Source organism: Amborella trichopoda, chromosome 9 (genome assembly GCF_054954075.1).
Source record: "Amborella trichopoda isolate Santa Cruz 75 chromosome 9, AtrichopodaSantaCruz75HAP2 v2.0, whole genome shotgun sequence".
Lineage (NCBI taxonomy): Eukaryota > Viridiplantae > Streptophyta > Magnoliopsida > Amborellales > Amborellaceae > Amborella > Amborella trichopoda.
This window is the reverse complement of record NC_142344.1, coordinates 56591985-56604912: the sequence shown is the minus strand read 5'-3', so window position 1 is coordinate 56604912 and position 12928 is coordinate 56591985. Positions and strand designations below refer to the sequence as shown.

General features: G+C 34.6%; 1 protein-coding gene and 1 long non-coding RNA gene across 2 annotated transcripts; one reads left to right on the top strand and one right to left on the bottom strand.

Moving 5' to 3' along the window:
- Positions 1 to 6133: 6133 nt before the first annotated feature.
- LOC18447718 (RHOMBOID-like protein 2) lies at positions 6134 to 10319 on the top strand. Its single transcript, XM_011630050.3, has 5 exons — positions 6134 to 6833; positions 8116 to 8279; positions 9017 to 9180; positions 9291 to 9547; positions 9987 to 10319. Exons 1-5 carry the CDS (start codon positions 6559 to 6561, stop codon positions 10096 to 10098), a joined length of 972 nt encoding a protein of 323 aa, XP_011628352.1. The 5' UTR covers positions 6134 to 6558; the 3' UTR covers positions 10099 to 10319.
- Positions 6262 to 9993, bottom strand: LOC148780676 (uncharacterized). Its single transcript, XR_016041624.1, has 2 exons — positions 9822 to 9993; positions 6262 to 9747 (listed from the first exon to the last, which is right to left on the bottom strand). It is a non-coding gene; the product is annotated as an uncharacterized LOC148780676 (long non-coding RNA).
- Positions 10320 to 12928: the final 2609 nt, after the last annotated feature.

Below are 12928 nucleotides of genomic sequence, written 5' to 3'. Positions count from 1 at the left end.
AATTTTATCCAAATTAAACCAATTTAGATTTTAAATTAAATATGAGGTCAAGAGCTTTCTCACATTTCAATAATCGCCTTATTTCTATACATAAATCCACTTGGAATGAGAGAGATGAAATCCCATGGAGAGGATAAAAATAGAGGTTGGAGAGAGAATGAAGATACAAGTTTTGGGAGTTTTTCATAGCAGAGGAGACAGATAAGTTTTAATTAAATATTTTTTTAAGGGAAAAATTTATATAGAGCCGAAGTTTTAAACGATCAAATTTGAGCATACCTCAAAACTTTCACTAGAAGAGGTTGTTTTGATGCTTAAATATTTTCAAATTGATCATCTGGACATCAAGATGCATGGACATGAGAAAAAAATGGATTTCAAGTTTTGGAAATAGTGTATTTTGTAAAGCATTTTTTTACCGTCAATTTTTAAGATTTTCAAGTTTTCATAGATTTGTCGATCTGCACTATTTTTTAAACTTTAAACTTTATAAATAAATATGAAAATATATTTAAGTTTATCACAAAGATTTTTAGTATTGAAACCACATTTCTCAACACTATTTGAAGGTAGGCTCTAATATGATTGTTTAGAGCCTAAGTTCTATACAAATCGCATCCTTTTTTTAATTGAAGGGCATTTTAGTAGGTGCTTTTATAAAAGAAAGTGACCCACCCACCTATATGGTATAAGCTCTTGACTCAACCGTCATATATGAGTAAATGGCTGGGATGGCTTGAGTCACATCGTCACATCTTAGCTCTTAACCATCAGATCTTTATCAAACGGCTCATAGTTTTTTATTTTCTATTTGCATCCTACAAATAATTTTGAAGTAAAATTTGGGAAATGCATAGACTTGAGAGTGGCACACATGATAAAAAATAATTAAAAAATATTTCTAGTGATGAAAATTTATCATAATACTCCTGAAAAATTTTAGAGGCATTTTGGTCATTTATTTTTATATAAAATATATTTTTTTATTTTTCCTAGGTTCACCCCTAATTTTATGATAGAATGCCCAAATTTTTATCCAAAACTAATTTGTAGAAAAAAATTAAAAATAAATTAGTGTTTAGCATGACATTGTGGTATAAGTAATCGTAGTTGTTCAATTTAGATCGAATGGCTAAAAAATGAGCTCACATATAACTTACATGTTGTTGGGGTCACATATAAACACCACACCCAATGGGTTATTTGGCTGAAAGGTTAGGAGTCCCGGTGGCTTTTTCAATTAGTAGTAAAATAGTACGGGTTGGGTCCCATGTAAATTTCCTTTATATATTTTGGGGAATTAATATTTCGAAAAATGATGAAATTCTAAAATATATTTTATAAAGATAAAAAGTTTACATGAGGTTGACACTTTAAATTGTAGAATTAAGTTGCACCTTAAAACTCCAAAGGCGAAAGCTACTTTGACATTAGAAAACCATCTAATTAATCATTTAAACATCAAAATGTAAGGATATGTAATAAAATAAAATCAAAGTTTGAAAAATAATACATTTTACAGCAAATTATGTGAACCATATATTTTCAAGATTTTCATGCGTTTATATATTTACTTGATTTGAACAATCTATGATATTTAAATTTTATAATTACAGATGAAAATAGATTTTCTAGCATCTTAAAAAAATTTGGCACTAAAATTGCATCTTATGACAAAGTTTGGATGTGTGCCTTATTTTGATTGTTTAAGGTGGCAACCTTACACAAACCTCACCCTTTTATAAAATGGGATTGTATATTATAAGATTTTGTTTTTTGTTCAAGAAGATCACAATCACTCTTAGTCATTAGATGTGAAATATAAAAAGTTATTATATGTCACAATTAAGAAAACATTTATTTTGGATTTTATGCCCAATCAGTGCTACATCCCCAACCACACAATGTCATATATTATGGTCAATAATGATTGTCGCCTGCTTATACTAAAACTAAGTTATCTTATTGTATACATTTCTTTATAAAATCTTAATTTAAACCATTTTTAATTGATTAAACCATTTTTAATTGATCCTCTCTCTCCTTTTCTCTCTCTAAAATAAAAAGTTTATATAAGGTGTGAACCTCATACTGTTGAACATCCAAAAATATCCTATAAAAGAGAGTGTTATGATGTTGAAAGACTATTTAATTGATCATCTCATCCTTGAGATGTATGCATATGAAAAAAAAAAGACTTTCAAGTCCTAAACGTAACGCATCTCGTGAAAAGCTATCTAGACTATCTATTTTCAAGATTTTCAAATGTTTATAGATCAATTTGATCTATATCATTGAATTTTAAATATCATAACTAGGGATTAAAATAGATGTTCAAGTCCTGATATGGTGTTCGACACTAGAACTACATCTCCAGACAAAATAAAAAGGTGTTCCTTCCTTCTATAGTATAAGGAAGGCACCTTCAATAAACCTCATCCTTAAATGTGGAGTTGTTCTATGTCTCTCCTTTTCACAAAAAATTTAGGCTGCATTGATTCTTCTCCTGCTCCATTGCAAGTTGGATCAACATAATAAAATGAGATTATGGGGAAATTCTTTGGAATTTAATGTATTATAAGCAAAAAAAGGAATAGATTTTAGATACTTTTGGCAAAAAAATTACTTATCTTCCCTCAGATGAGGATAAGCAAATTGCTCAAAATTTCACAACTATTTCAGCGCGAATCTCAAACCAGTTTACGATAATTCATTTATTAATATAAGGATGCTCAATTCTTGGGTCATTTGGTTCGAGTGGAAGTTCTCTCATGCAGAGAGCTTTCACACATTGAACGATCTGCCGATGGGAAAGTGGATGCATGTGTATGTTCTTTCCCACAAAAATAGCACTGAAAGAGTGCAAATACGGGGATGTGCATTCACGTGTGCTGACCACCGGCTTTCCCATGGACCAAACATGGAAAGTGGTAGTCCACCTTGGAACTTTCTCTCTCTAAAAGATATTTGCCACAAATCAAATGACCTCTTATGGATTACAAATTTTGTTTGAGACCATCGAATTGATGAGAAAATGGTGAATAAAAAACCAGCGGCAATGCCCTTTGTTTTAGGCCCAATAACAAGCTTTTGATTCCTAGTAATGGCTTAGGGTATATGAGGTGATGTAAAATGAGCCAAATTCCACATTTTGGTGTCCATCCACCTCATTTCAAATCCATTGGCTAGGATGATTTTGACCTTTTTGGATACGTTTATTTTGAGCAGCAAGTGTGAACATATTAGGAGAATTATAGATACAACTCTTAATCCTACTTTAGGGCATGCCATTCCTAATATTTTGTAAAAAGGTAAAGTTTCTATAGGGCCTACGGGTTTATGAAAAAAAAAAAAAAAAAGTCTCACTTCAAATCCTCTTCCAGTACTTTCGAAATCGAAAATTTTTATGGTGGCTCTAAAATTAATTTCCAACACCGGCAATAAATTTTGAAACTTAAAAAATAGTACAGATCTTGCGGATTTGTGAATACTTATTTTTAGGACGAAATGGATAGTCTAGATGATTTGTTACGATATACACTATTTTTAGAATTTGAAATCGTAATGTTTTTGCACAACCATAATGTTCAAGCTGAGATGATCTATTTAAAAGTCTTTCAACACTTGATGAGTTATGAGGTGAGGGTTTGCTTATTTTGATAGGGCTGCAGCCCTATCAAACCATTTTCCAGCCCTATCAAACCATTTTCCTTTCGAAAATCACACTCCTAATCTTAATGTTTTATATTTACAACCACCCTCCAAAGTAAAAAAATATACTTTTTTAATACCAAAATGCATTTATTTAGGTCACGTTTTCCACTTTCTCTCTTTAAGCCAATCCAACACAACGTGATATAGATCTGATCTGGCACATTTATCGTGTCAAACCGGCTTTGTATTCAAGTTGTGTCGGGCTGCCAGGGCAACACATTTTATGTCAGACTGGCACACATATTTTGTGCTGACATATATCAGACGTCACCTTTTGAAATCATGAGTTAAAATAGTGAGGTATTTTGGTAAAAAAAATTATTTAATTTACTTGTGATGTGGTTGAAAAAAAAAAGGTACGGTTTATATAAAGCCAAGGTTGCCCATCTTTAAATAGTGTCGAGAAATATAGTTTTGATACTGAAATGTTTTCTAATAGCCTTAAATATATTTCATCTTTAGTTTTAAAATTTAAAGCTTATAAAATAGTGTAGATCGAGCTGATCTATGAAAACTTGAAAATCTTCAAAATTGACCGTCAAAAAATGCGTTACGAGATGCACAACTTTCAAAGCTTGAAATCCATTTTTTTCTCATGTCCATGCATTTTGATGTCGAGATGATCAATTTGATGATATTTGGACATCAAAACAACCTCTTATAGTGAAAGTTTTGAGGTTGGCTTGAATTTGATTGTTTAGAGCCTAGGGTCTACATAAATTTTTTCAAAAAAAATATAATGTTGAGTTTAATAGTATGGTTTCAAAAGTGTAAGGTGAAATGATGCCTAAAAAGTACAAATTGGAGAGATTGTTTAAGGAAAATTGTTTCGTGTGCGGGCCGGAGCACATTTCAACCAACTACGGTCCAAAGGTATAAAGCATCAATCTTAGAGATGATGCATCTAAAAATAATTGCAATTAATAGTTAAAATGTTTTTTAATATAATTATAATTTATAATTTTTTTTATTTTTCTATATTCATGATTTTTATATTAAATATCCTATAATATCTAAAATATAAGATTAAATTATATTTAAAATATATATTTATTGCCAAGCCTGCCATTTCTACTATATGCAAGCATGCCAAGTAGAAACCGTATCCATTTTATAATTTTCCCAAAATACTATAAGAATTCCAAGTCCACCACTTTTAAAAAAGGAAAATATAAGCGGTTTAAAAATGCAAAAGCCTCTTATGAATGGAATGAAAAACAGGTTACGTAAGGTTGCAACCTCAAAATACAAAAAAAAAAAAAAAAAAAAAGTAAAATTAAGGTACACCTAAATTTCGGATCGGACGCTTTCCCTCTCTGGCGAAACTGACGCTACCAACGCGTTGGAAGGCAACAGAAACTGACCCACTTCCCTTCATTTCGGGCAGGAAAGAGAAAGAGATAGTCGACTTCCGGGTAAGAGAGAGAAAACTGACCCGTCCCTCAGTCTTGACCAAGACAGAGAAAGAGAACTAAGTGTCTCGTAAGAGAGAGACAAGACGTTGCTCTAAGTTCGGTAAACCCACGTCGTTGATTTTAGGTGCGTCGGGTCTGGTCTGAGTCCATTCGGACCCAAAAAGTATGCGATTCGGACCAAATTTAGATTTGTATCTGAATTCATTGGATCCGAACCTGATCTAAAAATTTAAACATTTTTAAATATATTTTATATAATAAGACCTAAAAAAAATTACCCAAATTTAAATATGGATTTTTACCTCACCGGACCCAAAACTAGACCCAAGTAGTGTTAAGATTCAAGATTTAGACATATGCCCAACGCAAATAAAGTCCAGTGGTCTGCCCTTTAAGACTCGGGTTTGATCCGGGTACAGTGCGATTCCTGACTCGTATAAGTGGGAGAGAGAAATATGCAAAGTTGTGGGTCGAAGAGAGAAACTTTTCTGGACAAGCGAGAAAATTAGGACCGCGTCCGAGTTTTGGATAAGAGAGAGAAAGAAAGAAGTATGAGGTAAGAGAGAGAAAGATAGAGAGGTAAGAGAGAGAGGTGAGAGAATATGAACCTGCGCTTTCGGGCAAGAGAGAGAAAGAGCGACACGAGTCTTGGATGAGAGAAAAATCAGAAGCCATGCCCGTGTACAACCGTGTGCCACGTGGCATGCGCAGAGAGTGCCTTGTAAGCCACCCAGTCAATGATCACGCAATCCCCCTCTCTCTCTAAAAATTCCTCTCTTTCTCTCTCTAAAATCTCTCTCTCTCTCTCTTACGCAGTGGTTTCCTATGACGCGTTAATGGAGGGAGTCGACCTGCCCCACCCACTACCGCGCACACGTCCGAGCCCTGGTTCGAGCTAGGCACGAGCCTTATGGACCCAGCAATGATCCCACTTCCCTTTCAAGCAAAGGTTTCACCGCTGTTCATTAATGGATATATAACTCCATCAGAGTCGTTCGTTTTTTAGGGTTTTATTTTCTATCTCCTAAATTGCTTCCCTCTCGTTCATTTTTTAGGGTTTTGTTTTCTATCTCGTAACTTGCTTCCCCCTCTCTCTCTTCTTCCTCTGAATTGGAGTTTCTTCTTTGACCTCTTTTTCTGCTTTTTTTTTTTTTTTTCTGGTTTGGATCGATTTCTTCTTCCTAATTGGTTTTTGTTTCTCCTCTCTCTGGTTTTGGGTTTCGGGGTTTTCTTCTGCGTATGAATTAGGGTTTTCTCTCTCTGGATCGATAATTCAATTTTTGGGTACTGAGTTCCTTTTTTTCTCAGAGAGAAGCTCCTTCTCCTTGGGTTTCTTGCGTCCTGGAAATCTTATATTTCATATCTGAATCAGGCCCTGAATTAGGATTTCCTGGCTCAATTGGACTAGGCCTTCTTTGGTTGTCTGAATATGGTTCATGGTGATATAGAGAGTCGAGGGAGGAACCCTTCTTCCCCTAAAGACACAGGGAATTTCTCCACTGGTGTGTACTATGAGACCTCAACTGAGAGGCATTGGACTTCATGGCTGGTTCCCATGTTTGTTGTGGCCAATGTTGCAGTGTTCTTGGTGGTGATGTATATAAACGATTGCCCTAAAAAAGGCCAGTGTGTTGCGAGGTTTCTCGGGAGATTTTCTTTTCAGCCTATCAACGAAAACCCCCTTCTAGGCCCTTCTTCTGCGACGTAAGTGAATTTGTCGGAGAAATTGCTTTGTTTTTTATTCAATTGCTTCTTTGTTTCTGTAATTTACCAGCAATTTAACAATGGAAAGCGGCTTGTTTTCGTAATTTATCAGCAATTCAATGATAAAAAAGACTTTTTCCTGTAATTTCCTTATATACTGTTTCGTTTTTTAAAATGCCCAAGTGTTGGGTCCATCTACTTCAGCATCAAATGAAAGCTGAAGAAATGAGTAATTTTTGGCTTTTGAATTTGGAATAGTTTCCTCTTTTATACCGTCCAGAAAAGTTGGTGTTTTTGAAATTTCCAGTCTTTGGGTCTATCTACTCAAGCATACAATGCAAAATGAAGAAATGGGTCTTTTTTGGCTTTTAACTTTTGAATTCCTCTCAATTTTAGAATATGATATTGGACTGTATTTTATTAAAATAAAAATGAATGTACAAGTATCGGCATATTCCAGTCTGAGTTCTATTTCTCTACATTTTTTTTTGGTGGTGAGTTTGTAACGATTTATTTATCAAAAAACTGTAATTTTGGACTGAATGGCATCCGGCCTATAAAAAACTTAAGAGTGAGATGAAATATCAGTATGGTTAACAGATTAATTTGAATGAAAATTCTGAAATTTTCGAGGCATAATTTATTTGATTCAAGTTTAAAACTTTAAATCAGATACACTAATTCCATCTTCTTCTTTTTTAATTTCTTCCAGTTGAGGGGAAATTTGTAGAAGTTTTGAAACTCGGGTTGAATTCAATGAGCCAATATTTTGATTTTGTGTATTATTTAACTGTTTTATTTAGCGAAAGAGTAGAGTGGGATCGTGTAGTTCACTGAAATTGGATTAGAAAAAAAAAAAGCTGGTTGAACTGATTTTTATTGGAGGTTTGTTTGTGGCTCTTCTCGATTGGTTTTCTACAGATTACGGGAAAATTAATTTGCTTTTTACCAAGCACCAGCACACATTGTTTACTTTAATGGATGTCTGCATTGTGCTTGATTTCATTGTACGAGTAGGAACTTAGAGTTCATATTCATATTTTCGGAGATCTGGATCTTTGTTTTCAAGCAATTAGAATTGTTATCTGATTGTTAGCTAATGTTCCGTACATTCCGGATGTCATCTAGCTAATGGCGCTTCCAAGGGGATGCATGATGGCCATGATATCTTCTTCGGCCACATGTTATTCTTTTAGATATGATTAGTACTGTAGAATTGTTTCTTGAAGCAACTTTAATGTCTAGTACGTTAAAACGATTTGCTGGCTTCTTACTGTTGCAGTTTGACGAAACTTGGAGCCCTTGAATGGGACAAAGTTGTTCATCGACACCAGGGATGGAGGTTAATCACTTGTATCTGGTTACATGCTGGTGTAATTCATCTGCTTGCGAACATGTTGAGCCTTGTTTTCATAGGAATCCGTCTTGAGCAGCAATTCGGGTTTGGTAAGTTTCACTATTGTTGATTTTTATTTTAAAACTCTTAATAGCTTTGCACTTTGCAGAGTTTTCTTGACATATAGGGATACACTTTATAGCTTCCAAACATGCTAATGGCATGAGCAATGTGTAAATATGTTGAAACAAAATTAAAATCATCAGTTCATGTAAAACGAATTTGTTTTTTTTTTTGGTTGATCAACCCGTGGCCCTTAACACCTATGCATTGAGTAAATTCCTATGTAAAACATATGTGAAGAATGTGGAATTGCATGAAAAGAACAAACTAACTTGATGAAAGTAAATCGAAGTTCTAAAACCTCGCTTAGTGAAATATCCAAAGAGGGGTTAGATCACACTCGATGGAAAACCTAATATATTAGGATATTTTTTTAGCTATGTGAAGAAAAGTTATATACATGCACATGGATATACTGATTATACTTGTGACTTCATGCAATCAATTATTTTTGTTATCAAATAAAAAAAATAAAAAAAAACTTAATAGGAATGCATTTAGGTAAAGGAAAACTAGTGTTTTCGTAGAGGTATGTCTAATTGATCGTAAAGACTCTTTATATATTAAGCTGTTGCAACACTGAGGGTGGGTTTGTTATCAGAATGGAAAAGGAAACACACAGATTAGCAGGCACAACCCAAGCTCCACTTTCTTTAGAAACTTTGATGCTTTGATTAATTATATAATATTATTTAACTGTAATTTCTCTAATTGAATACTACAGTGCGCATTGGTGTCATCTACCTTCTATCTGGATTTGGCGGTAGTATTCTCTCTTCTCTTTTCATTCAGAACAACATATCGGTGGGTGCCTCTGGTGCTTTATTTGGACTTTTGGGAGCAATGCTTTCAGAGCTCCTAACAAACTGGACCATCTACTCGAACAAGGTATGTGTTCATAGTATTCTCATTTATACTGGATCTTTTTTATCAACTTTATTTAACTCCATTAATGCCCATTTTATTGAACTTCACCTGTCTGTATTTGTTTTTGACAGTTAGCAGCTCTAGTGACACTTATAATGATAGTTGCTATCAACTTGGCTGTTGGGATATTGCCCCATGTAGACAATTTTGCCCATATTGGAGGGTTTTTATCGGGGTTTCTCCTTGGCTTCATTTTGTTGATTAGACCTCAATTTGGTTGGATTGATCGCAACAATCTTCCATCATCATATGCTGGCCGGATCAATTCTAAGCATCTGCCGTACCAATACGTGTTATGGGTGATTGCCTTGGTCTTATTAATTGTTGGGTAAGCACTAGATCTTTATTTTATGGATTTGTACATTAGGAGATCGTTTACCTTAGTTACAAGTTACAACTGTCACAAGCACCACTAGCCAGCAGGCTTTAAATCAGGTGGCTGGAAGTGTGCCATTTCTTCTCACAGAGTCTGACCGATATTTTTCTCAGACTTTGAGCAGGGTCAATAGCACACACCTTGCCACAAACCTATTTTTAATCGCTAGCGAGACTCTCTCTCCTCCCTTTCTCGCAGGGTCAATAGCACACACCTTGCCACAAACCTATTTTTAATCGCTAGCGAGACTCTCTCTCCTCCCTTTCTCGCATGACATTATCACTCGTAAAGGAAATGCAGATCATTTGATATCTGTTCTCAAACAAAAAAAAACATCTATTACAAGTGTAGGAAACTGGTTTTCATAATGGTGATGTTCTTGATTGTGCAGTTACACGGTAAGCCTGGTTATGCTCTTCCGGGGAGAGAATGGGAATAAACACTGCCATTGGTGCCATTACCTGAGCTGTGTTCCCACATCGAGTTGGAGTTGTGGAAATTAAGTTTCAAGGTATCAAGGAATTCTCCTCTGAACAAGGATTTGTTGGATTTTCCTGTTCATTATACCGAACACGGAAATGAAAATAAATTCTTGGATTTGTGGCCGATTTTCTTCTAGTATGGATTTTCTCTTTCTAATTTCCTGTACAGTGTGAGAAACCAGTTGGCTTTTGTATTATAGGTCTATATATTTCTAAAGAGATGATAAACCACCATTTGCTCATTCATGTTCTTTTATTCAAATTGAACCGATTCCTTTCATTGTATTTTATATAGCATACAGTGCCTTAAAAGTTTATCAGATGAATTTGGGACTTGATTGTGGTTGGGTTCCCCATTTGCTACCACCGTTGTATTTCTGCATTTTTATATAGCATAAATTTACAGGTAAAGGAACTCCCTGTTAAAATAGTGAGGTAGAAATGAGATACTCTTCATTCTTTGGACATTTTTCTGGTCTTGGGTCATTCTGGTTTCTTCATTTTTTTGTTAAGCTAGATCATTAAATTCCTACTGCCTTTCTGATTTTTGAGTGAACTTATGTTTGGGACTATTTATGGTCAGTTTCCATGTAAGATCTCTCTCTCTCTCTCTCTCTCTCTCTCTCTCTCTCTCACTTGTTATGGGATTCCCCTCACTTTCTCCCTCTCCCTCTCTCTCTCTCCTCTCGAGATTAGTCTTTGGGCCAAACTCCAGCCATGTCCAGCCATGTCCAGCTCGACCGGCTCGCCAGCTGCCGCACGTTCACGCTTGAACAAATTGAAAGCACCCAGGAAGCCCCGCATCTCTCTTTCAAGCTCTATCTCTCATGCCCCTTCTCTAGCTTCTCTCTGCATATGTTCCTATCTTTAGATGAAGTGGATGGGGTGTTCTTTGTATTAAGAAATGGGATCTTGAATCCTTAGCTTAAAAAATGGGCAAGAGTTTTTTCATGGCGAAAACGACCCAAAAATATGAGATCATTGTTTTATGGGTGCGGTTTGTATAGAGCTTAGACCGTAAACAATCAAATCCTTCAAATAGTGTCGAGAAATATGGTTTCGATACTGAAAATTTTTGTGATAGCTTTAAAATATATTTTCCATCTTTATTTATAAAGTTTAGAGCTCAAAAAATCGTGTGGATAGTTAGATTTATGAAAAATTGAAAATTTTGAAACTTGACGGTCCAAAAATGCATTACAAAATATACTATTTTTAAAACTTAAAATCTATTTTTTTTTTCATTTCTTTGCATCTTGATGTCGAGATGATCAATTTGATAATATTTGAGCATCAAAACAACTTCATTTAGTAAAATTTTTAGGTAGGTTTAAATTTGATTGTTTAGAGCCTTGGCTTTTTATAAACTTTTCCCTTATTTTTATTTACTTTTTGTTTTTTTTTCGGTGGAAGGCTTTGTGCACAAAAGAAAGCTTGATTTGTTTGTTTATGTTAATGGGAAACACCGGGCATTTCAACACAAATGGAGGGAGGTGGACTCTTTTTTTTATTATTGAGAGAGACAGCGCAATAAAACACCTAACAAAGTTCTAGAGACAAAGCTCATGAAAGTGTACATCCTTATTGACAAAGCTCATGAAAGTTATCATTGATAAAGGGGAAAACATTTTAAAGGATAAACTTTTTACAAATCTAGTGTGTGCTGACTCATGTTTCCACCTTGATTTTCAAGTTTTAGGACCCAAAACATGGCTTAAATCACTGCATATGGCTTTTTACTTCACATTTAAGGAATTTGGAACTTTACAAGCAGTGCAGTTCTAAAGATCTGTTAAGAATTGAAATGACAAATAATACACCAATAGATTTTTGGGTACATGATCTATCTTTAAAATAGATTTTAGAAGGGTGGATGAGAATTGGTTGGGACCAAACTAGTTCCAATGTGGTATCACTCCTAATTCGGATGGTATTACTGCCTATAAGGGATCATCTAAAAAAAGACTAGTTATTTTTTATACATGGAGATTATAATCATTCTCACTCATTTAAAAATAGTGTATCTTGTAATGCATTTTTAGGCTATCAATTTTAAAGATTTTCAAGTTTTCATAGATCTGCTTGATCTACACTGGTTTTTAAGCTTTAAATTTTATAATTATAGATGAAAATATATTTTATAGCTATCACAAAGATTTTCAGTATTGAAACCACATTTCTCGGCACTATTTGAAAGTGTGTTTTACTTTGATTGCTTAGAGCCATGGCTCTATACAAACTGCAACCAAAGATAAATGGTCTTTGTAGACCACCCCTATTATAATTCTTGATATAACTAACTAATCAAGCCATAACATCGGTGTCTCCGCTCCAAGGGATCAGAGACGACTAAATTTCAAAATTTAAAACTAAAAGAATTACAGTACAAACTCAAAAAGGTTAAATTAAAAGTCTTATACACCTAAAAATCTATTATAAAAGTAAGGGTGGCAATTGCCCGAACCCGATCCGGGATCCAGGATCCGCTGGGTATTCCCGACACGGATCTGAGTATGGGTCCAACATTTGGACCCGACTGGTCGGATCCAGTTTTGGTTTGACCCAACCCGTACTCGCAAACTGTTAGAGAAAAAATACTTCAATCCCTATTCATTTGGGTGTATTAAGGATCATATACAATAAGAACTTGTAGTCATCTTTAGGTATTAAACGACAAATCTGATAGCTTGAAATCTAATGGTGGGTGATTGTGAACTTGTCACCAATAATATGGGTATATGATGGTAAAAAAAAAAGAAAAAAGAAAAAAGGCTTATAGTGAGGGTGGCAATGGACCTAACCTAACTTGTGACCTGACGAAATCAACCTGGAACCCGACGAGTACGGGTAT